This window comes from Centroberyx gerrardi, chromosome 19 (assembly GCF_048128805.1).
Source record: "Centroberyx gerrardi isolate f3 chromosome 19, fCenGer3.hap1.cur.20231027, whole genome shotgun sequence".
Classification (NCBI taxonomy): domain Eukaryota; kingdom Metazoa; phylum Chordata; class Actinopteri; order Beryciformes; family Berycidae; genus Centroberyx; species Centroberyx gerrardi.
In genome coordinates this window covers 3,263,577-3,288,987 of record NC_136015.1, presented here as the reverse complement: position 1 = coordinate 3,288,987, position 25,411 = coordinate 3,263,577, and the positions used below count along the sequence as shown (strand labels likewise).

The following is a 25,411-nucleotide window of genomic DNA, read 5'->3' as shown; positions in this document are numbered from 1 at the left end:
AATAATACAGTTTCAGAGTTCAGTACTTTGTTGTCAACAATACATGCTATAAAGGACACACAATATGACATGTACATGTCCGGATAAAGTGTACACCCCATAATGCAGTATCATATTTAACTGCAAAAACAGTTCAAACATCATGAGTTAAAACATTTACAAGTAGTAATGCTCATGATAATGAGAATAATGGCGTGCTAATTAGTTTTATTTATTTATTTATTTATTTTTTCCCAGTAGAAATAAAAAGTCGAACAAAGCTAGCAGGATATGACGGCAAAAACCTAACTGATATTTGCATTTATAGGGTTTGCTCAACACCTGGCTCTAATAAGCCACTTATACGCTCCCATTCTTTTGTTTTTATTTGCGTATGATGGAAAAATTAGTTCCTGTCCATCAAATTCACTGCAGCTGTCACAACCAATGAAGAAGTCCATTTGTTTGTAGACATTCCCGCGCTATGCATTTACACCAATACCAGGACAGAGGGCAAGCTGGTCCAGAAATCAATATACATTGGACACAGTCCAGTTCCTGCCTCAATTCTCTTTCTGCTCAGAAAGGCTGCTTCCTGAGAAGGAACCTATGGAGTCAAGAGGAAAACTTCACCGGCGGACAAAGTGGCCCTTACTTCAAAATATCCAACAATAATGTCTGAAACCCATATAGTGTTCATCATTATGCCCTTACATGTCGTATTACTGGATTACACCAAAAACATGTAAATGCAAACCAAACCAAACCAATTTTATTCCTGAAATGTCCTTAATTTCTGATTACATAAACACTAATTATCCATTAAAAATAACAAAGCTTTAAAAATATAAGGTTAGTATCATGGGTTTTTAAGGGATTTGTCCATGGGTTGGTTCGTGGAGACACTAAAAAATATATATTTTTTTTAGTTTTGTATGCCTTTTGTGCAGGTTTACAGGGTTATTAATGAGTTATTAATGGAAAGTCCCTGTCTCCCTAAATTTTTTATTTTTTTTTACATTAAATTATAAAGTAAGCAGTCAAACATTAAGTTTAAGGTGGTTTTGAGGGGGTCTCCTCCATTGATAACACCCTTAAGTCATTTTAAGGGGATTTTACATGAATTAAGGGGTGAATTAATGTAAATGTAAGATTATTTTAAGGGATTACTGGTTCGTAGATTAAATAAATATCGTCGATTGGTAACACTTTTTTTTAATAAAGTATTCACGCTCCACATTCACAACAGACTTATAAAATGTTTAATGGGATGTTCCTGGAAGAATAATAAAAAAAAATCTAAATTACTATTAATTTCTACATAACAAACTTCCAAAACCAATATAAACTGAATGAATACAAACATACCGTAGACTGACTTTTCTAACTTGACTCATACTTAGCACCTTTCTGCAGCCTGTTAAAGTCCACCAGGGCAGAATCAGCTATACAGTAAGTGGCATATTATACGAACACGTAAGTTCTCTGACAGTGCAGATTCACGGCTACGCCCACGTCAGAAAACATTCATTTATTCTTCTCAATTGCCATTCAATTTTACCTTACACGTTTTAACAGTCATGTGAAAAAGTACCAGTACTGTCACATTTTGGAGACGCATTTTAAAAGTGTGCAAATGAGCGAACCCGTAAACTGGGCTTCAGCGGTTTTATTTCGAAAATATGGTCAAGGCGTCGGTACCTGGGAGTGTTTAGGGAGACAAAATGGAATGGGAGGGGATGAAATAGACTCAAGATGAAAGATGGAAATAGGCTGTTATGCAAAAGCAGATAAGGCAGTTTATTGATTATGGATTTCATTGTTAACGGTGCAATAAGTGAGTTTTTTACCATCCTATTTCTGTAGGGAGTTGATAGAGTTGATGAATAGCAATGACTCAACGATTACTTTGCCAGCTGCTGAGATTTCTGGCTTTCGAAACTCACTTTCTGGCCTGTACTCTGTTTTGGAACAAAAACTCCCCACCCGTTGGAATTTCAAGACACCCCACACACACACACACAGACACACACACACACACACACACAAAAACACAAACACCTACTGGCATTTTCAACTGCTCAACGATGGAGGACGGCGCTACAAACAAGCAACTGTTGTCACACATTTCAGCTACGAAGGCTAAAAAGCCTCGCTCCTAAGCCAAAAAAACAAATGACAAAGCAGTATTATTATTCCACTATTTAGCATGGTGATATATTACCTCTTCGCCAGACGTTTCTGTTGGATCTCTGCTCCGATTGGCTACCGAGCTCATCTATTGTGAAAATATGACTTTTATTATTTATGCCAGTTTAGGCCTGTCGATGTTGTTGCAATTCCTTGGTCGCTGATAGAGGGTGATAAAGGTGATAGATTACGTAATGCCCCTTTAACCTTTAAAGATTGTAGTTGGATTTAGTTCTGGCTGAGCTACATGCCAAAATGTAGTGTGATTATTTCAGCACATTCGAATATGTATATATGTAAATATGTATTTTACTATGTAAGCTTGCCAACAAAATTCCCCTATGGGTGGTTTTGGCTCTAGTAACTTATTTCTGAAAAACTACTATACAAATAATGTTGTTTACATATAATAAAGTGTGTGAATTCTGACTATAGCCATGCCTTGGGATAGACTACAGAACATAAAGGAAGAAATTCAACGTCTCATGTTTGTGAATAACCACCTGAACCACAAATCAAGGTGTTTAATAGGGGAGGGGTCAGTACTGTACTGTATGTTGATTTGTATGAAGATGGAGTATGCAATGAGTTGGAGCAAGCAATTATGGCTGTGATACATTTGGATGTTAATTGACCCTTAACAATCTGTTTCTCTATTGGATGATCAGAATCAATGTTATAATAAGAAGAGAAGAGTGTGAAAACTAGTGTCCCTATTGGTCATGTTCATTCCTGTGAAAATGCTCACTGCCAGAACAACTATTTTTACCAGAAATGTCACTGTACAGCCTATCATCTATATTTAAGCAACATTTAATTACAATAAAATATTGTGACAATCCAGTTTATTTTGTGTGTATGATTAGTCAACCACATATAATCAAAATCAATAAATCAAAATTGTTATAGAAGGAAAGGGAAACTCTGTTTTGTTTTACTCTGTCTACATTGTGGCATCATTTTCTATCATAATTCACATGAAGGTGTCTAACCAGAGCAAAATGACAATTTTCCCTCACTATTGTCAAATTGTGATCTATAGAGATTACATCTACACCTACATTTTTAGGCTAAAAATTGCATTGACTTTTATTCTGTAATCTATTATGTAATAATTGACCTTATGACAGATGATCTGTAGTCTTATTTGATGTGAGTGAAGCTGTAGAAATATCCCTTATTCTCCAGTGTCCGGGTCTCTGTGTCTGGACCCTGTGGAGTCACCTTGGACATAACAAATGATTCAGACAGCCAACATTGACAGGAAAGACACAGTTGATGCCACATGAAACCTGTCACAGGCCACTTCTCCACGGATATTTCATATTTTTTTCTGTGTGAGAATCAGATGGATCTTTGGCCGAAGAAACCAAGTGAAGCAGGGAATGCATGGTTTGGTTCTCTGGTTCAATGGTCATACAAACATGAGCGATATAATGCTAAATGAATGGAAGCCATACAGTAGGTTTAGCTAGGGGATAGAAAGATTTATAGATGTTAAGCTCACCAAAATAAAGGGGATAGGAATAAGCTTACCTCAATAAATAATGTGCACACCTTATGCTTTATGTTTGCTATGTACCATTTAGGTCTAATATGCAAGAGAAATAATTCAGTTAGTTTGTTTCAAGTCAATCATGGCTACCAGTAGTTTCATGCAGAGAAAAGCAGTCATTTCTTCTTGTGTAGTATGGCAACCAATACAAGGAAATGGACTGATACGGTTTATAGAAGAGGTGGGTGGCAGTGCATATTAGCACAGCGAGCTCTCTATTGGCTGGCCAGTTGGAAACAGGATCAGCCCTTTTCCTTGTTTTGGTTGCCAAACTACACAAGAAAATGTCACCGTTTCCTCTACCTAGAATAATGCTACCACATTACTTGAGTGGATGGAACGGTCATTCCCATTCAAATCGACGTTCCAGGATGGTCGGAGAGGCGACCATTTTTACCATTGGACTAGCTTCTGTATAAACTGACTTACAGCAAATCGCTGCGGTGAGAGATTTTGCAGCAAGGACCAAAGGAGCTTCTATCGCCTTGCTGCCGTGGACTGCTAACATGCTAATGTTGACTAGAAGAGCTAGAGAGAGGTACAATCTTTGATAAAGCTACGCTAACCTTGTTGCTAACGTTAGCTTTCAGTTGAGTTTTGACAGTTTGCTAACAGACACATCTGCAGTTCTCAAGCGTCACAGACTTTACGACCGTAATGCCCAGACTTGCGTTGTCACCATAGCAACTAACACTTAAAATTCCATAATTGCCATTTTATGCTGTACTAGCCAAATTACCATAGCAAACAGTGGAAGGACCGTTCTATCCATTCACGTTCTGTGAATGCTACATAATGAGATAACTTGTGTGTGTATGGTGGTCATACGAACTTGAATGGAGTGCATGATATAGAGAGAAAATGACGACTGAATTTTCATTTTGGGGTCAAGTGTTCCTTTAATGTGAGTTAACCATTAATTATGAAGCAAAAGTCCATGTCAGTCAATCCATGCATTCATGCATTCACCTGGATTTAACACTGCGCTCTGGTTTAGGAACCATTTTAACATCATATGAAAAAAAGCAAAGAAAAAATGTAAAACCAAGATTTATCTTTTCAAGCCCAATCCAGATTTTGGTATATATGACTGAAGGTTATTGCAATTTTACAAATGGATTTTGTTCTAATCTTTACAAACACAATCCACTCTCAGAGTTGACAGCGATTCACCTTGGAATAAATAAAAATCAGTACAATAAACAATAAAATGAAAGGCGTGGATTGAAAACAGAGTCACGGAGAGAAAAAAAATAAAAATCAGACTTAAACTCTGAACACCAGACAGTCATTGGACTCAGATGAACCTCTGGGTGTCTAACTAGGGAAGATACAGTATGACTGAGGGAGTGGACCAGAGTGCCAGCCATCACACAACTCACCTAAAGACTCAAAATACTGTGTGAGAGCGGTTTCTAACCCCCAGTCAGAAGACATCTAATTGCTAATCTATAATCCTTTTAATACGCTTTTGCCTTTTTCCGATTGATCCTTTTCCAACCGGAACAGCAGCACCGGGGGCTACATTAATCCTGTTATTGAAAGCCTGGAGTGTGGCTCTAGAAATCCAAATAGCTCTTTTACCCTTGTCACCAACACTCCCCACCCAATGGGTCCCCTGTTATTGTCTGTAATTGATAACCCCATCAAAATGAGACAAAGGGAACATAAGACAACAAGTTAAGGGCTTTTTGAAGTCACAGAAGACAGGAATTTCCCCCACGTTGTATCTGTTGACGAATCTTTCTGTTTCATGGGAGGTAACGCATTGCGGTCCCTAACATCAATGTGGGAATATTCATATCGCTCAACCATACCTAAGGTGACTCTTGACCTTTCTTGAAATGAGGCAATCTGACGCAGAGGTCAGGTCACCCACAATTCAATTAATAATTCGATTAGAAGGGTTCAAAAGTTCAGCAATTCAATCGCATGTACAACGCACAAAATGTCACCACACCGAATAACAACTAAGACTGAAAACAGTTAATGATCTATGAGTGATGCCATCAGTACTTCTGCATGGTAACATGCGTCAAGTAACAGTACATTAAAGCATATTAAGCATCAGTCACCTTTTTTACTTATCATGTAAAACAGGATCCCCCTTGCCTCTGTGATGATAAAGGAGTTAGATGGTCTATCTAAACATGGTGAAAGTATCAAAACGCAACTAAGCCAACTAAATCCACACAATCCATATTAGAAAAGCGAGTCTCTAAACGAGCCGTTTGGACTTCCGTAACTTTGTGGCGTCACAAAGGTTCGCTCATTATCATTTTTGTAAGAAATAATAGACTAACAAAGTGTTTTTTTTCCAAAGCGGTTGAGCGGTTGTCATTGTTTATTACCGGAGAGTTTTCCCTACCTGTAGCTGCCGGGCTGTGGTGTCTCACGTTTCACTCTGCCAATCAGAACAGAGGGTCATTAATATTAATGAGCCTTAAAGACACGGCGACAGAAACAGCCTGTTCTTGGCTCAGAGAGATGCTGGAAAATGAACGTGTAAAAATGGATTGAGAGTGTTTTTGGTACATGACACCACACACACAGCTTTGAATGGACCTCAAGACTTAAAGTAAAACACTGGAAAGTGTAGAATATGGGACCTTTAAAACTAAGTGGAGTATTGCTTTAAAGGTGCTATGTGATATTCATTTTGAAAACTACTACCACTGACAATTCCACTAGTGTGAGATAGAGGTTTGTCCTGACCATGGTCTCATTTGTTTATATGGCACTTAGCTTATATCAAGGAATCACAATTAATTTGCCAATTATATATTGAGGTTTAAAAATGATACATGTCGCACCTTTAAATGCTAATCAAGCATTTCCACAGCATGTTAGTATTTCTCTATCTGAATTTCAGCTCTACCGCTCTTATGGCCAGAGGCGCAGTATTTTCAAGAGTGTAGTATCATTTATCTTTTTATGAGCTTAGCAGATAATGAACTCAGTTTTAACTTAACCGTTTCCCACTAAAGCTGTGGAAGAAAAATTGCCTCCTTTCATAAATATCTTCATAATACATGGATATAATCCCCGTTTTATGAAACACTTAAGCCTGACCCCCGAGGTCATATTGATGCCTACAGAAAGTGAGCTGCCCCGCATTCGACTCCATTAACCCCCCGGTCAATAGAGTCCCGTACTTCTGCTATTGCTGAGTTCGTCAGTGCTTTCAGATTGGAAGTTTATAAAGAGGAGCGGTTTACACTAGTTACGGCAAGTAGTAAGTAATGGCAAGTTCTGCGCTTAAGTAAAATGAGGAGAAAAGAAAAGGTCAAAGAAGATGAGGTCTGCAAGAGATGTGGCAAAGAGGGGTGTGTACTTTTGCAGGTAATTAATTCTCCTAGATTAAAAGGCTGTATGTTTCATCAGACATTTGCTGAGGCCCTAAGGCGGTGCTCTTTCAGACACAATCAGTATTAATTAAAATGTTTTTCCATAGTGTTATTGAACTTTTAATAAGGATAACAAACACCCGTTGAGAAACCCTTATGCTCTGGAAAGCTCTCTTGTGTCCCTTGGGAAATCTATATCATTAAATGTGTGGGTAACCTTTATCTCGGTGTCATTTTAGAGTCACTGATGTAGGTCTAATGGAATTTCAGGAACGGGAGGGAGGGGAGGAGGTTAGAAGTTTGCGAAAGTTTGTCAAGACGCATCCGTTCAAGTAGCTTGCATTGATGTGCCCTCATTATGGGGTATATGTAAAATAATGATCATTTCCATAAATAAGTAGTTTACATATTTAAAGCTGCGCTGCACAAGATTTTTATGTAAAAATGCACTCGTCTTATCAGTCTAAATCACAAAGAGAGGCTGCAACAGAGAACAGTGTCCCATTCCCACTAATTGAGACACTGCAGATTCATCCTATTTTCCCAAATGAAATTCTGGTAATTGAAACTTAAGAGTGAAATCCAAACTGTCTCCTAAACAGCAGTGAGCAGCGCTCTGGACTCACCAATGTTAGATCTCTTGTCTCTCTCTTCTCTTTGGTATTCTTTGGTAAACATGAGCGAGCTGGCTGCAGTTTACCGATGTCACCTTGCAGGATTTCTGGGTATTGAAGTTCAAACCGTTTTCAAACAGTTACCTCTCTGTCATTTGGAGGTGCCAACGTGCCAAGTTGCCTAGTGCAGCTTCAAGATTTTTTGTTTTAAATCATTTAGTGGTACAAAATGTTCCTTTCTGTACAGTTCGCAAAATGCTCGTGCTTTCTATTCGCGCTCCTTCACAGTCAGGTAATATTCAGTGACTAATGCATCCAGCTCAAGAAAGTGTACTCGTCCCTGTACTGAGGAAAAACATCATAGATGAAAAGGGCAATGCAGATGTTTTGATAGTTAGTTTTTCTCTCTCTACACAAGGACTGAGAATTCTTCTCACAGTTGTCTGTGTTCACAGCAACAAGCCAATGGAAATGTTACATCTGAATAACTAATGCAGTGGACCGTACTGACGATGGTCAGGAAACCTCAGGATGCTGCCATCAGACATCCTCTGGAAACCTTTTCACCTGTCCATCACAGAGGACTGGGTGAATTAAAGCAAACCATGACTCACCAACAAATGAGAGAAAGACAAAGATGGAAAACAGAAATTGTAATTATTATTATATTAACATTATTAAAATTATAATGATTTTTCCAGGTTTAGTTTAACACCGTAAAATGTTAATGCTGTTCTTAGTCATTTTAGCCGTAGGGGGGGATTTCACCTGCAATGACTGTCTTTACAAATGAACAGGCTTTCTGTTCCTGAAATTCTCTGTCTCCAACAACAAAAAAAGCCCGGAAAGCAAACACCTCAAAGAAGCAGACACATTTTCTCTGACCTGAGATGTACCTTTCTTTGCCACTTATAATTCGATTTGGCCTCTTGGCCAACATCGTCCAAAACTTTCAGGAAACGATGGGCAACAGTTTGGAGGGGAGCTGCGATGGCCGGCACACAATTGTGAAGATTCAGAAGTGATTAATGAAAACTAATTTTTCATGGCAATTAAAATGATTAAAGCCGGAGGGCTTTTTGCTGTTAGTCTGAATTGCTCCAGGAACGAGGTGGCAACAAAGCTGAGAACCAAAATTGCATTAGTAGTTGAGGAGAACTGTATTAAAATGCAAATGTACAGCTGTTAATAGTTCTTCAAAAACCAATAATCCCCCACAGTCAGTCATGTGTCAAAATGGTTAATGGAAAAATATCCCAGAGGCACGCAGGGTCCTCTTTCCATTCCGCTTTTGATTAAAGCAGAAATTCTGTTCAGGGAAAAGCGTGGTTTAAGTCAAGATGGGATTGGCAAGGATGGCTTAATGTGGGCAGGATCCCAAACTCATTGTTCAGATGCCCTGATTTCAGAGATATGTCTTCTCATGGGAAAAACCCTTGCCATGAACAAGAGGAAGCCAGGCTGCAAATCTGATCTGCAGGTATTAAAGGCATTCATCACGGGGTTGTATAGGACATAACCTGTATAGGGAAATATTACCATGAAATAGTAATGCTAGTTTGCTTGTGAATGAAGAGGGAGTGGCTCAGAATGCACCAGTCAAACGGAGCCAATACTGAATAAATGTTCTACTTGATTATTCTGTCACTTAATTATAGTTGCTGCTGCAGGTCATGTGAATGAAATGTCCTGACCCACCAGACGAAGAAATGTATTTTGTCAGATGTACAGATTTGCGAAGTTACAAAGGTACTAATCATTTACATAACTGGCTAGAGAGTTGGTTATACTTCATTTCATGGTAGACTTTGTTCATAGTGTATACATTTGCATAACTAGATATTTATAGTGGGAAAATGGGTTACATGTCTTTCATGTTAGGAATACATAGTGTCAAATTTGCCCCCTTTATGAGCAACATTTACTGTACAGTCACATTAGAGCCACTGGAATACTTTTGTTTTTGCTGTAATGGTTCCAGGGTTAACAGAGGTTAATAATAAAATGTTACCTGTCTTATCAGTGTATCATCATGCATATCCTGCATGGAAAACTAACAATCCTTGTTAAGAGTGTACCAACCCTCTAAGAAAGATATACTGATCAGTATAGTAGTTTTGCATGTGCTTGCAGCTCTGAAAGTTGTGGGTTTGAGTCCCACCTCAAACCAATCCAGTGCCAATCAGACGAGTGTGATTTCGCAAATTGGAGTTTTTGTTCTACAAATATCTCTTGGAGGCAGAGCTGCCCTCCTCAATGAAGAAGAACCAGCGTTTTTCTGGCTAATTAAGAGACTGAAGCCCAATGAAAAAGACAAGAGGTAAGAGAGAGGAAACTAATGTTATGAAACCTAACGCTCTGCTACCTAAAAAAAAATGCAGTCTAGCCGACTAGCCATGCCTATTATAGTAGTTAGCTAGCTGCTGACCTTCCAACATCATGGATACCATGGTCATAGATTAAAAAAAGAAGTCACCGCCATTTATATTTTGACCAGAGTTGCTGCTTTATCATGCTAGTTTGCCAGTTAGCTAACTTGTGCTAGGAAAAAAAAATGTGGTTCTGTGGCTCTGCCCATTGAGGTTTAATTCATGTGTAGATAAACCTACCACTACTAGTCACACTTTCTTAAATTCCCCCTATGGGAGCATAAGAATATTATATTAATTCTTCATTTCCATTATTAATCATTCTCTATGCTAGTAGAATTCCTCTTAGTCATCCTAGCTTAGCGACTGCTTGCAAAACTTTCAAGGCTGATGGACGAAGTATTCGCTCTATAGGGCACTGAAAAGGGAGGCAGTCCAAGGCTAAAGACGACCTGGTCTTAAACCGGTTTGTTATCTATAGAGCCGCTCCCTTCCCTTTATGTGGAATGTATATAAAGAACTGTCTCTACCATCCAGGTCCCAGACAGATTATATCGCAATTATGTGTGATGTTTTCTCTCTCCTTACTGCTGTAATAAATTTTGGCCATCTCGTCAGTGGTGTGCTGTTTTATTAATTGGGGAAATTGTAATATCTTACTTTATGACATAATGCTGCACCACTGTTGCGTCACCATTTATGATAAAGTAAGCTTTCTGAGCAAAATTTGGATGCTGAATAGATGTTGATGCAATGGCTTGCAGCAACATTGAAAACTCTGCATCGTTTTGTGAAATCAGGACCTAAATATCTTTCTGATATCAGTTCAAAACAGTTTCCAAAGCTGTTTTAATATGATTTTTTTACCATCCCACAATATCATAAGTGAGAATTTGCTGCTTCTTTGGGTTGTCGCTGAATTTGGACAACTGCTGCATGTTGCCATATGTTAAATGCTTGCTGTGTTGGGGCAGCAAGCATTTGATGCTCCAAGTACTAGACAATAAAGCGAAATGCTGGCTAAAAAAAAGTTATGTTCCCATGTGACTCAAGTGACGTTGCTGTGGGAACTCCTTGGCCACTGTTGGCCATCAGAGTTGCCCCATTTATCGCTTCCTTTAAGCGTAGGTTCAAGCCAATAATTCTGAGTAATTAACTACATGGCATACAGTGTGATATAACAATGAATCCAAGTGATGTGAAAAACTGGTAAGAAAGAATAGTTTGCTTTTCTTTATGCATACTGTAGATTGTGAAAGAATTGATTAAAAGGACATTGATTTTTTGTTGTTTTTTCCTTACGGCCAAAGCTTTAAGGATTTAGAAAGACGTTTGTTGAACCCACACTGATTCTTGTAGTAATCAAGGAGAAAAAAAAGGCTCGAAGTACATTATATTTACAGTTTATGAGAGCTGTGTCATGTGTTTGTTTCTACACTGAAGGTATGCACTCATATGTCACATGTTCAAGAAATCCCTGCAGGCTTGTTAAAAGTGAGCATTAAGGGCAAACTTTTGGAAGCAGCTCCTTAATGAGGACAGCTATAAAAGCACCCCGTGGACCGCCAATGAACACACAAACCTGGCATCCACTTTAATTACTGATAAGTTGTGAGCCAGCTAAAGGCAGCGGATTTCTCCCCCCAGAGGCTCTAATCTGTTTAAAGCCGACTGCTGATCCTAACTGCCGAGTCGGAGGATTCGATGGCAGGTGCCACTGCGAAGTCCCAGAACAGACGCTATCGGCCTCGCATCCCAATCTCCACATCTCCCAGGGACGGAAATACAACTTTGCCTCTATGTGTCCAACTCTTTGGCATGCTCAGTTATTAGGAAATCTGCTCCATCACACATGGTGCGAGATCAGAAGAAGCTCCAAGAAGTAATTATAGTCAGACATGGGGCTTGTGTGTTCTGGGTTTCATCTCTCGCAGTGGATGCAGTACGATGCTTTTCACAGACTGTTTACATACAGACTGTTTGTACAGCGTATACGTGTGACATATGGAGACGGCATAATTTGTCATTAAACCAAGAAGTTCCTCAAAACAATCCATATTTAATTAGTCATTTCTCAAGCTTCAGGAAAAAATATACTTTCACACATAAATAAATTCTATTAGATTAGTGAAGTGAACTATATTAAACTAGTGTTATTGCATAGGCATATACTGCATATTTACATGAAGCACATTGTGTTGCATTACCATCAGATTGTAATCCCATTAGAAGCATAGATACACTTTTCTTACAATATAACCATCAGACAAACATCAGAAAATTCCCTTCAATTTAATATCATGTCATTAACTATACAGTCACCCCATAAAGTATTCAACACCCTACATTTTTCAGTTATCATGCATTCACAATGTGTTTATAATGTGCTTATGATGCCTTATAATGCCTTATGAACACCACTTAAGTAAAGTGTTACCAGGCTGGTTCTTTGCTCTATATTTTAGTTTGCACTACACCCGGGTTCAGAGATTTGCTTATATGCTGTGCAATTATATGAAGTGAATACATTAATTGAACATCATAATGGTGGAAATCATTAGTGACTCATTACTACAGCAAGACGCAGAGAAAGAACTCACGCATAAGAACATTCAATTGGTAAAATTTACTGTATTTTTTTAATTCGTATGTACATCTCCACCCCCACCTTCCCTCATAAAGAAAATTTTGTGATACAGTTGATGAATACTTAGAATATATTTAGTCAGTTTTACAGCTTCTGTACAAGATTGCTGTTTTCATGAAATTCACATCTAGGTCAGCAACATCATTTTCTTTGTTCGAGGAACCAAGAACGAGCATAAATGGAGTGAACAAGAGGACTTAATTAGTGGGAAGGGGGGAAACACACAGCTTATGGGGACATGTACAGAAGCAGCGCCATTGGGATAAACTATGTACAATACAAACCATTCATACAAATTAGGCTCTAAGATATAGAATTCATTACATTACATTTTATATATTAAGTGACAATGAGCAAGCCCCCTCCCCCAAACAATCAATCAATCAGATAATCAGACATTCAGTCAACCAATTAACCAATCACCCAACAAACTCTATATCTGGCTTCAGTCTTCTAGTTATCCAAGCCAGGACTAGCAGTAACACTTTGATGACAGCTGAGGATTGACAGTGTTATAGTATCTGAACATGTTAACACATTTTCCTTCTTGAGTTAAACATGCCTGAGGGAGAAGTCTGCTCAATCCCAGCTCGTCCCTACGCAAGGTACGACCATCTCAAGTTTCCGAAAGCATCGATATCACCTTTGAATCTTTCACCATCCCCCTTTTCAGCTGTCTTGCAGGTATTGTAAAAATGGATGGGAATCTTTCACGAGGAGTTAATTTTGTTTCCGGTGGCGCAGAACAAACTGCAGAGAATAAATAGCACAGCAGGGGCAAACAAGTCTGCACGTTGTTGTCAGTTGTTGTCCAGAGAGTTAACACATTGTACTTAGAATATAGCGAAAGAAAGTTATTAACGTACAGTTGGACAAGGAGTGTGAATTAAACATCAAAGCAAACAACTAAGGGCAGTGTTTAAATACTGATAACAACCACAAAAGGACCAATAAGCCCCTGCTATCTACACATGGTTGGAAATCAACAGGGGAAAAACAGAATTCATGAACAAATTCCTAACTGATAATAATCATAATAACCGCATAATTTTTCAGGTCATTTTTTTTTTTTAAAGCATATCATATTACAGTCCCTCTCTTTTAACAGTTAACAAGAACTGCTCTGTCTGTAAAATTCAGAATTTGACAATTGGGCAATCAATTGAGATGGCTGACACTCTCGTATGGACATGTTTAGGGACAGTACAGCTAACATACACATTTCTCTGGGATGGGTAGAAGCCCCAGTCTGTGCTTCAGTCTGTCCACTATGATTGAGTGTGTGGGAACATCAGCCAGAGGGGAAATAGGGAGTGTCACTGTGGTAGTTGTAGTCTGGGCACACTTTCTGCACCAGTTTATAGTCGGTGCTGTAGAAGGAAATGAAGATGCAGATGACTTTGAAGGGTTTGGAGCAGAGCCAGGAGACGTGGCTCTGGGTCTGTTCCTGGTAGCAGGTCTTGGACGGGTCGAAGTTGCAGAGCGTGTTCCGCGCGCCCTTCTCCACCTTCTCGTACTCTATGCGGCAGTTGAAGGACTTGGAGTCCTTGGCGTCGATGACGGACTGCTGCGCCGCCACGTCGAACTCCACTATCTTGGTGGGGGGGACCAGGCTGACGGACACGTTACCCTGGCCCGTGGAGTTGTGGCGGAAGTAGACACTGAAGGTGCCATTGCCGTGATCCACGATCTTACCGGTGATCAGCAGGTTGAGCTTGACCGTCTTGATGTTGGAGTGGAAGTCCCCCCAGCCGAACATCTTCTTGAACTTCCCCGTCTTGACCATGGGCCGCCGCTTGGCCCGTGGCCGGGAGTCCTGCAGGTCCGTGGAGTTCCTCAGCCAGTCCCACAGGTCCTGCTCAGAGTAGGGCTCTGGAGTGTCATAGCGAAGGTCCAAGGCTGTGCTGTTCTCTTTGCCATGCAGAGTCTGTGACAGCAGCCTACTGATGGACATATCCTTACTGCTTTCTGTCCATATATGCTTTAGCGTGGATTTGGGGCTTCCCGACTTGACGATGTCCGACTTGGAGGCGTGGGCACTTGTAACCTGGAAGAGGGAGAGAAAACACGGATCAGCTGGTTTGTAATGCGTTCTCGCCGAGTCCCGTGACGAGACGCACAGCGGGAAATGATCAAACATACTTCTATATTGGGTGAGGTGATGCGTCGTGAGATATTACTTATCTATATCACATTCAGGAAATATTGACTTCACATTCAAGCATACTGGTTTCCACAGAATAGACCAATCAAATGTATTCCATGGGGGGTAGAGATAATCAATCTTGCTGCAAGCTTCAATTTCAAATCATGATAGCAGACAGCTCCAATTTGGGAATTACAGCGGGGCAAGCTGAGCGAGAAAAGAATACAGCAATGAGAGTAAAACATATTGCTCCCATCTCCTCTTTCTGTCAGAGAGAGGGAGTATCCATTGGCTCACACAGATAAAGGCAGTGGCCGTTCAGTGGGTAAAGACGAGACTATTAACTAAAGAGTGCTCCTTGAATTGATGATTGATGAACCCCAGGGTTTTCACTATTTAGCGCCGATGAGCGGAATTAGGTTCATACAGGCCCCAGTGGAGGAATGTGACATTGATTGCCTGATTTCTACTGTAAGACGTGACAGCAGATCCGTCTTGCTGGGGTTTTTGCATTTTGTGGGTTGCCCCCGGAATCGATACTTGGAAAATAAGGTTTCGCTACCAATCAGTCGGCCCTTCGAACTGAATTGCCTCACAGCGCGTCTCTCAGCACTCGGGGCAACCAGCCAGCTTTAAACATACTGTTACAGGGAGAATATACCTACACTGCATGTCACAGATAAGGTAGAAGAAAAAAAGAGCATTGAGGGTACTTTGAATTGCAGATTGACGTTGGAAAGAATAACTGTGACTTCTTCTACCCTTGGTCAGAAGAGGAAACAAGGCTTCTTTCATCAATACAACCTACTGAAACCTCTATGTACTCTTGTTTTGAGAGGTTGGGGGGGGGGGGGGGGGGGCAAGTGGGGGGTCTAGGTTTTTCCCTTTTTTCTGCATTTCTACATAGTTCCACAAGACTCATAGTACTATACTCCTGTCGTTTTTAAAGCTGCAAATTGTGAGCTTGGAGTTGTAAGATTCTATCTGGATGGAGTGCAGAGATATTGAGCGTTGAACATTTGACATACCAGCTGGCAAAACTGTGATGTACTTTCTATCTTTTTAAATATTTAACCCTAAAAAAAACACCACACAAGCATAAAGTAGCATTCAAATATCATGTGGATGACTCAATTTTCATTAAAAAGTCAGAAGAGTCAGAAACTTAAAATTCCTGGCTCATGAAATAGAGGCAACAATGGAAATTAATGTATGTTTTTTTCCCCATGCTGTTTCTCCATCTGTTTCTGCTTTAGCTCTTTCTTCCTTGCCTCCACTTTCAATATTCATGGTGTTGTTGTTTTTTTTACTTTATTTTTTTGTTTTAATTACATAAGGAATACTTCCATTAGTTGCATCAGCTGCATTGAGTGCCAATTATACAAAGGGTCAGTCACACTGTATGCCTATATGCTAACATTCATTGTCATGTCATGCTTCACATTCACAGTTGGTGTAGTTTTAAAACATTGTGAGTTGTCAGTCTATTATGAGCCAAATATGTCTCCTATTAGCCTCCAGAGTACACCATGAAACAACAAACACGCATTTAAAAATTGAGGACAAATCTGCAACGTCCAAAAGTGGAGTGGCCATGTCCCTGCTGTCTTTTGTGAAACCAGAGCCCATACATAAAGGATCTGTCAACCAACGATTTAGCTGCGTCATCAGGGGCTACTTTCCATCCTAAGCTGGCTCTTTAGTCAAATTTAAGTGGTACAAACGATCTAATGAATACATATTTAATCTGAATAATTCCCCTGTAATAACTACAAAATTAAAAAGAAATTAATTTCACTCGGAGCAAATTGTACAGTATGTACACACTGTTAAACCACATGTCGTCCCTAGAGAAAATGTCTGGCATTAGGCATGAGGAATATCAAGAGATAAGAAATGAATAGGAAATCTATCTATAGCCTGAAGGGTTAAACTTAGAGAGCACTCGCTTGGTGAGTCAGACGCACTCAGCAATCATTCCCTTTTCAAACAGGTGAGATGGCCTTCTCATACCAAAGAATATCACAGCATGGTTGAGGGTCAGGATTACATTGGAATGGGTTTATGATAATGCGCCTGCTTATGAAGAGGATATAGAAAAGTCCTTATTCTTGCAGAGTATTTCAGTGGAAATGATTAAAAAATGAAAATAAAAACACAAGACAATGCACTGGATTTTGCCGTTGCCTTTGACTGGAGAAGCTTTTTTAAATCCTCACATAAATTCAATCCCTTGAACAATTTAAAGTCATTACGGCGCAGCTACCCAGCTGTAGAAAACTACAAACGATACAGACCAACAATGATGCAACCTGAAACCTTATTATATTCTATCTCAGCAGATAAGTTAGAAGTGCACAGCAGAATAGATGTTAAAGGTGCTACATGTATCATTTTCAATAAATCATCACCCCATCAAGCGAACAAGATCATCGCTGAGAGGACTGTTAGCCTCTACCGGCCTCTACAAAGCATTTTACATTGTGCGCCACCAGGTCAGGAAGGGTCCGGTGGTGGGCTGGAGGACACCTCCAGCTCCTCCCACCTCCGCCCAAAATTTGCCCACTCGGTGAAACTTGAAGCTCTGAAGACAGCACACCCGACAGACAGTTAAGATGGAAGAGGTGTAGAATCTGGTAGAGGATCTACTACAGCAGCGCAGGTATCCTGACTGTAAAGTTTGCTCATGATAGGTAGGAATTAACGTTTGTTGTCGTTTCACCTGTTCGTTGTCTCTTGTCAACGACATCAATCTTGACTTTCTATTGGCAAACTATGGTAAACTACTTTTCTAGTTATAATTATTATGGTGTGTAGATTTACACACCATCATTTCTAATAGAAATGATGGTGTGTAAATCTACTTTACAGTTGATTTACACACCATAACCAGTTCATCAGAATCTGAATGATCTATGCTCTGAAATGCTCTGAAAAATCGTGTAATTCTATAACATAGATTAGACAGGTCTGAAAGTTCAGAGTTGCTAATGCTAAACACTGAACAATGTTAAAGTTCAATTTTCCAATTATTTACCATTGATGGGAATAAACTTGGGCACTGTTAAGAACTATTAAAATTGTTGACCAAGACGCAATTTTTGTCAATTGTATAGTTCATGTCCAAGGAATAACGTATGGTTGGAGAAATGTTTGAAGTATGGCTGTGTTCAAACAGGAACTTATGGCCAAGACCATGGACCAATCACCTGGAAAAATTTGAAAGACTAACTAACCCTAACCATGCAGGGGGAGGAGCTGGAGGTATAGGAGGAGTCTGACATCTTTGTAGCCGCCGCCAGACCTTTCTTGACCAGATTGGATTTGGCGGGAAATCTGCTGGATTGCTTTACGGCACAAAACAGGAAGAGGGCGCTGTTCTTCCAGATCAAACAGAGCTAATCTCTTTCAGAGATTCTGGCAATGGAAGATGGTGGAAGGAGAGAAAGGCCAATGGAAAAATCACTTCCAACATGTTGATCCTCTTCAGTAAAGACAAAGACGCCAGGGAAGCAACGGGGGGTTTATGGGAAATGTCTTCATTTTGAGGCACTAGCACTAACAATACCACCGGTGTGAGACAGAGGCTACCAATCGTCTCCACCACGCTCTCATTTGTTTACAGTAATTATACCAAGGTATCACAATTAATTTGACAATGATGTATTGAGGTTTAAAAATGCTGCGCGTCGCACCTTTAAAGAATCACCGAGCCTTTATACTTATCCCAGCTAATTGCAGGATTGCCATATGATTGCCATTGAGCGTAAAGTGTGCAGGCCGCGGCTGTTTATCTGTACTCATTGTTTGCTTCGTCCAGTGGGTGGGCTCTGCGCTGTGCATACAGACATGTTTATCTCTGCAGTTCTCCGGCTCCCATCATCCAGCATGTTTTCGGGCGGTCGGCCAGAGGGTTTTCTGGATCCTGGCGCTGCCAGCTGTAGTGCGCTCACCTGAGGGAACGGTGCATCTGGTAAACATGCCCAGTGCCGCGGCCAGCAGAGGCCTCGCAGATACCTGACTACCGGCCAGACAGCCAGTTGGTTTCCCTCAGGCTAGGAAGACTGCTGGGGCAAGGCGAGCAGCACAGTCTCTGTCAGTACTATTAAGTCCAGACACAACGTATACCGCAGTGGCAACACATGCTGCAAAGCACTTTGAAAGCAGAAATGTTCTTGTCCGACCCATTTTAAAGCAATGCTGTGTCACGTTTTGATGTACGTCCCTGTATGTCGCTGGAATGTGTGACATGTGATAACGTGTGATATATTTTGTCATTTTTCTGAATGTTTTCTCAGGAAAAATTATTCTCAATCGCAGTGAGACTACCTAATTCAATAAAGGATGCATGCAGTTAGCACACTCCCTGCATACAGCACAAATTATTCTCTTTGCTCCCTGCTTTGTCATAGCGTAGGTGTGTTTTGATTTCATTGAAAGAACAACACTTGTTTTCCCTTCGCTTTCCATTTTAAGTTCTCTGTATATTTCTCCTTCTCCCTGTTCTTTTCCTAATAGTTTGATCTTTCTCAACCTTTCGATCTCAGCTCACAGTTGCTGGTACGGAGTTGTTCCAGTTTGTCCTGTAGACGTCTCAGCTGTTTCCAGTCACAGGTCATTTGACACAGGACGTTTGGCAGTGTGTGTGTGTGTGTGTGTGTGTGTGTGTGTGTGTGAGTGTGAGTGTGTGATGTAAGCTGTCTGATAACCATCAGATCCCCTCTCTGAGTGACTAGCTGTCACCAGACGGAGCCATCTCCAATACAATCCCGGGGACAATGCTATGGATACATCGGGTGAAGAGAGAAGTCTGCATCTCAAGAAACATCTAAGTCCTTTCTACAGGAGTGGTGATACAATAGTAAGAACAAGGTTGAAGGGTAGGATACAGTATGAAATCCCTCCCAAATACAATATTGAAAAACAAATTCCTTGTTTTTCTGATTTTATCTTCATCTTTGGCGCTCAGCGCTCATTGCTGTGGTGTTTCTGCACTGCTCTTCCCAGAGATCACCTCTCAATCAAAAAGTGTGTTCAGTACTGTGATGTCTTTTTCCTTGCATTTTCTGTTGATGCAATTTGAGTTTCTCTTTTCTTTGTCTGTTCAGCCATGGTGGCTATCGCTGCTCATGCTAACTACCCGGTTCTTCTTCTGTTTATTCCAAACAAACCGGAAACGTATACCTGCAAAATGCTGCTGCAAGAGTGCTAAAAGAGTGAACGTATCACACCTGTATTGGCCACCTTACACTAGCTTCCTGTCTCTTTTAGAATTGATTTTAAGGTCCTTTTACTTGTTTTTAAGGCACTACATGGCTTAGCACCTGCATACTTATCAGAATGCCTGGAGGAAAATGTTCCAAGTCGCTGCTCAAGATCATCACACGCCGGTTTATTGAGCATCCCCACTGTTAAGCGAAGGAGAAGTGGAGAGGCTGCTTTTTGTTTGTGTGCACCCAGAATACTCTTCCATATTCATCAGGCTTCATCTGTAAATAGTTTTAAAGGACAACTAGAAACACAATTTTAAAATATTTTATCATTATTATTATTATTATTATTATTATTATATTATTTTTCTCATTTTATCTTTATTTTATTTATTTTATTTATTATTGTATAACTATTTTACCTATCTATTATTGTTTTAGCCTTGTTTTGATCTCTTTTGTTGTTTCATTGTTTTAAATGTTGTTTATGTGTTGTTTTTACTTCTTTTAATGTTCCATTTTATGTCCAGCACTTTACAAATGCTTTACACATGCTTTACAAATACAGTTTATTTTAATTATAAAGTTTATTACCAGACACCGAGTGTTAAGAACAGCAACTGTAAAAGCTTTCATGAACTGGCTATAGATTGAGTCACCATTGTGTTATATCAAATGATGATAGAGAGTAGCAAAATGGACCATTGCCATATACATTTCAAGTCTTAGATATGATAGATTGTCCTTAAAGGATGATGATGTCCTTAATTGTGCTCTTTTGAGAAGACAAATGTTGTTGAAAGAATCCTTGAAAACCTGAAAGGTCTTTAATTTGCTCTAGTAATTGATTTGTGGCTTTTTCTGTACTCCCAACTATTCTTGATTTGGACAGTTCATTGCCGCCAGCTGAAGAGTGGAATGATATATCAAATCAAATCACAACACTTGCATTGCAAATAATGTTGTATTGTGAGCTCTTTGGTAATTTGCACCTCAATGACTGGAGAAGGAAATGGCCCCAGAGCACATAGTGCGTATTAATTCAGATGCACTGCAATGACAGATACCGCAGGAACTTACACATCAAGTCACCATGAATTGTTAATTCCACGTTTAACACGAGTTTATAAAACACATTACATGAAAGCGGAGTCAAACAGAATCACATCCCGGGCTTTGGTTCCTAGAGAATGAGCAGGGCCAACACCATCTCATTTGCTGTTTTACTGTCGAATAAGACAGAAGACAAAAGATGTGAGATGAGATGAGCTCCAGATTCTCCGGCTCCTTTGAAAATTTCCAATCATACCCATGCTGAGGGAACTGCGAGGCATTGGCTTGAATAAAATGCCAGGCGAAGAATGAAGGCTTGAGCACAATGTGGGGTATGAAAGAGGACTTATGAAAGCTCCAGAGAATGGAAACAGAAAGAGAGAGAGAGAGAAACAGAGAGACAGAGAGAGAGAGAGAGGAAATTTGAGTGTTAGTTTTACAATATAAGAAGAGGAGGACTGAGGCGGATTGACCCTGAACATACAGACAATTAACCTCCAATTCAGCAAAGAGTCCGAGAGAGAACTGAGTCCTCACATACAGTGATAAACGAACACGCTAAAAAGGCCTTACAAGGTAAACCATGCATATGTATGCCTATGATGTTTTCTAAGCGATCTCAATTTCCTTTTAAGTAATAATTCTTGACAGCTGTAGATGTTTAGCAATGCAAGTGCTGTGATTTGGTGTGATATATTTTATTATTCTACTTCTCAGCAGGTGGAAATGAAATGTCCAAGTCAATAATAACTGAGTACAGTATAAACCCACAAATAAAATGACTGGAGTCATTTAAAGACCTTTCAAAGTTTCTTTCAAAAACATTTGTCTTCTCAAAGAGCACAATTCAGGGCATCATAATCCATCATATCTAAGACTTTAAAAGTAGATTTAAAGCAATAATCCACGCCATTTTCATATAAGTAAATGTATGTTTTACTACTCTTTCACCATTTGATGTAAAGCAGTAGTGATTCAACCTATATCCAGTTCATGAAAGCTTTTCCATTGTCTGTTCTAAACACCTGTCTGGTAGCTCTTTCCTGGGAAACGTTTTACGTTTCCGGTTTGTTTGGAATAAATTGTCCTCTCAAGTGTGGGATAATTTTTTGGCCCAATCTAACATGAAAATGAATAGGGGTGTAAAATGGTTGCCTTTAACTACATCCAATTCTAATAGTTACTATTTTTGCTTTCGAGGGTTCCTGTATTACGCATTTCTTTATTTATTCTCATGGGTTTTAAAGCTGCAATGAAAAAAAAGCTAGCAATACTTAGCTTAGCATTCCAGCATTTCATGGCTTTTGATGAGCAGATAATGCAACACCCGCACCATTGTTAGCAAAATATAGATTTTTTAATTAAGTTAAAATATGCAATAATTTTGCCATATGTCATTTCTACTTACATTATTTTACCCATAGAACTTGAAAGCCCCAAAATGACAACACTTGAGAAGAACTGGGTAGTTAGCATGAGCAGCGATAGCCATGGCTGAACAGACAAAGCACATAACGCAACATCCGCACCATAGTTGTTAGCAATATTTTTTTTAAATTCAGTAATGCGTTAAAATATGCAATAGCTTCATCATATGTCATTTCTACTTACATTATTTGACTCATAGAAGCTGAAAGCCCCAAAATGAAGACAACACTTGAGAGGACAACAGAAGAACTGGGTAGTTAGCATGAGCAGTGATAGCCACCATGGCTGAACAGACGAAGAAAAGAGAAACTCAAACTGCATCAACAGAAAATCCAAGGAAAAAGACGTCACAGTACTGGACACACTGTTTGATTGACAGGTGATCTCTGGGAAGTGCAGTGCAGAAACACCACAGCAATGAGCGCTGAGCAACAAAGATGGAGACTAAATAAAAAAAACAGACAAATAAGAATCTCACGGGTTACTGCTTTTAAAAGTCCGGGGGTTTATGAGCATGGTTGACTTAGATATTGAAGAACACTCTCGGACGTGTCTTGTGCTTTGCTTCACTGACCAGTACATTCACTCCCAAAGTGTTCAGTGCCAATTGAGATGCCGCATTCAGTTCCAGTGTCCAGATCCCATAAAGTAATCTATTCCTCAGAGAGAATAGGCCATGAAACACAAGCGCTAACCACGATGAACACCCACACCACACGACTTGAGTTAAACTATTGGTGCTTGGTGTAATACAGCTGCTAAGTGGTACTGGAATATCACAGTTTGCCCATGTACTAGAACTGCCTAATGGTCTTGTAAGCAGACTGTTAGACGCATCATTAGAGCAGACTTTCTTACCCTGTGTATGGGCAAAATGTGAAGACTGTGTGTGTGTGTGTGTGTGTGTGTGTGTGTGTGTGTCAATCTTGTAGTTCCTTTCCCTCTATTTCTCTCTCTTGCTCTATGTGGACATGCCCATTACACACAAACACAAAATCATTGTCAAAATGTATGTAGGTACAGTGATTCAGCAGTGATTTCTACTAGGGTTAGACGGATACATGGGGCCGATATTGGCCTTTTATTAAAAATTAAATCTGGTCCAGTCAGTGTGGTCCACCTCTGATATGATGGATATGATGCAGTTTGATCAATTACATATTTATTGTACAATTGGTCAATGCTGATTGGTCAATACTGTAAATTTAAAGATACTGAATATCAGCAAAATGGTCTTCAAAAACCCACATCATCAAACCCTAATTCATATCAATGGTTTATTTGACAGAGTAGAGGAGTGAACTGTCTTATAAGGCACTCAGAGCTTATATTCAAACAAATTATTTCTCTTTCAGGTTAGATTTTAATGTCTACTTGGTCATTTAAAACATAAAATGGCTTTTCTGCTACAGGGGAATTTTATCTCAAGGACTTTTCTTGAAATGCACATGCACAAAGATAAACAGCAGCTGAAAGGCAAGGCAATCATTATCTTATCTTCATAATAACACATCTATATATGCACAGTGATTAACTCAGTTAAAACACTGGGGAATCTTCCAGAGTAACAGTCATGATTAACATTTATCATTCACATTACTGTTGTAGGTTCTCCAGTGTTGTAAATGACTGTATATGTAGATGCTTTATTTTAGTTTCACAATGAAGAATCTACATATACACAGTGATTTACTCCTTTACAACACTGGGGGAACCTACAATAGTGATGGTTATGATTAACATTTATCATTCACATTACTTTTATAGTAAAGCACCTTGCAGTATTTCTGTTTTATTCTAATTTATCATTCATGTCACTCTCAAATGTTCTCCAGTATTGTAAATGAGTTAATCACTGTGCATATGTAGATACTTAATTGTCAAAAACAGCTTCACATCAGATGTATAAAGTCTAGTAAAATACCAATCCTCTCCACTGACATGTAGTTCTCTGAGTTTGCTCAGGCCGAGAGTTGGGAGGTTTTGCTGGTGAAATTTGGAAGCTAATATGTCCCGAGGCACCATAAATCAAAGCAGGCTTTATTTTGTCAGCACGCAGATGGCCCAAATACACAACTCACCTCAATTAAGACCTGAGGATGGGAGCTAAAAGGGAAAAGCGTTTGGAGAGAAAAAGGGCACCTGTTCGCCTGTCATATCCACAGCTCTTCTGATCAGCGACTCAGAGCTTCCCCCCGAGCTGTTTCAATGCTGAATTAATGATGGCAAACAAAGCCAAAGCCTCCTCACAGCCCTTTGTGAGTTCATTCTCTTTCCACTTTGGTCCCTCTCAACTAATCTTCAGTGTCACACTTAATGAGATTTTCAGTTTGTAAAGTAAGTGGAGCAATAACTCCCCCAGCACCCGCCGCCATCACCACTCCCACCGTCGCCTCTAATGCTTTTAAGCAACCACTTCTGCACCTTATTCCTATTCCTCCGCTAAGTAAAGGGATGCATTATGAAGGATTATTATTTATACAAATCACATTGAATTATGCAGTGTGCAAATATGCAGGCAAAAGTATACAGTATGCGTGTAATGGCGTTCTTTGCTTCATTATTCGCAATGATCAGTTTCTGCTGGGGAACAACAATGAGTCATTAAACATCATCCAAATTATGCAAACATGCTTATCAAAATAAGTTTCATTAAATATAAATTAACAGTTAATTCTGTTGCCATCTGTAAAGAGACTAATATTTAATGTAATTAGTGTTATGATTAGGGAAATGTTGAATAATAACTTCTAATCTCCCAGGCTATTGAAAGGATGTAGTAGAGAGCACAACATTAATTTTTTGACTTGGATATGGATATCAAAGTGGGTTAAAAGAGGTGTTAACAACAGATCCTGTTGTCCCCCCTATTG

The 25,411-nt window shown here is 39.6% G+C and overlaps 1 protein-coding gene across 1 annotated transcript in view; it reads right to left on the bottom strand.

Annotated features, from left to right (window-relative positions):
* Window positions 1-13,992: 13,992 nt before the first annotated feature.
* The window catches only part of nxph1 (neurexophilin 1), a 35,023-nt gene continuing 23,604 nt past the window's right edge, over window positions 13,993-25,411 (bottom strand). Inside the window, exon 2 of the mRNA XM_071914980.1 lies at window positions 13,993-14,748. Within this exon, the coding sequence (XP_071771081.1) occupies window positions 13,993-14,748 (756 nt within the window). The remainder of the gene's footprint in view (window positions 14,749-25,411) is intronic.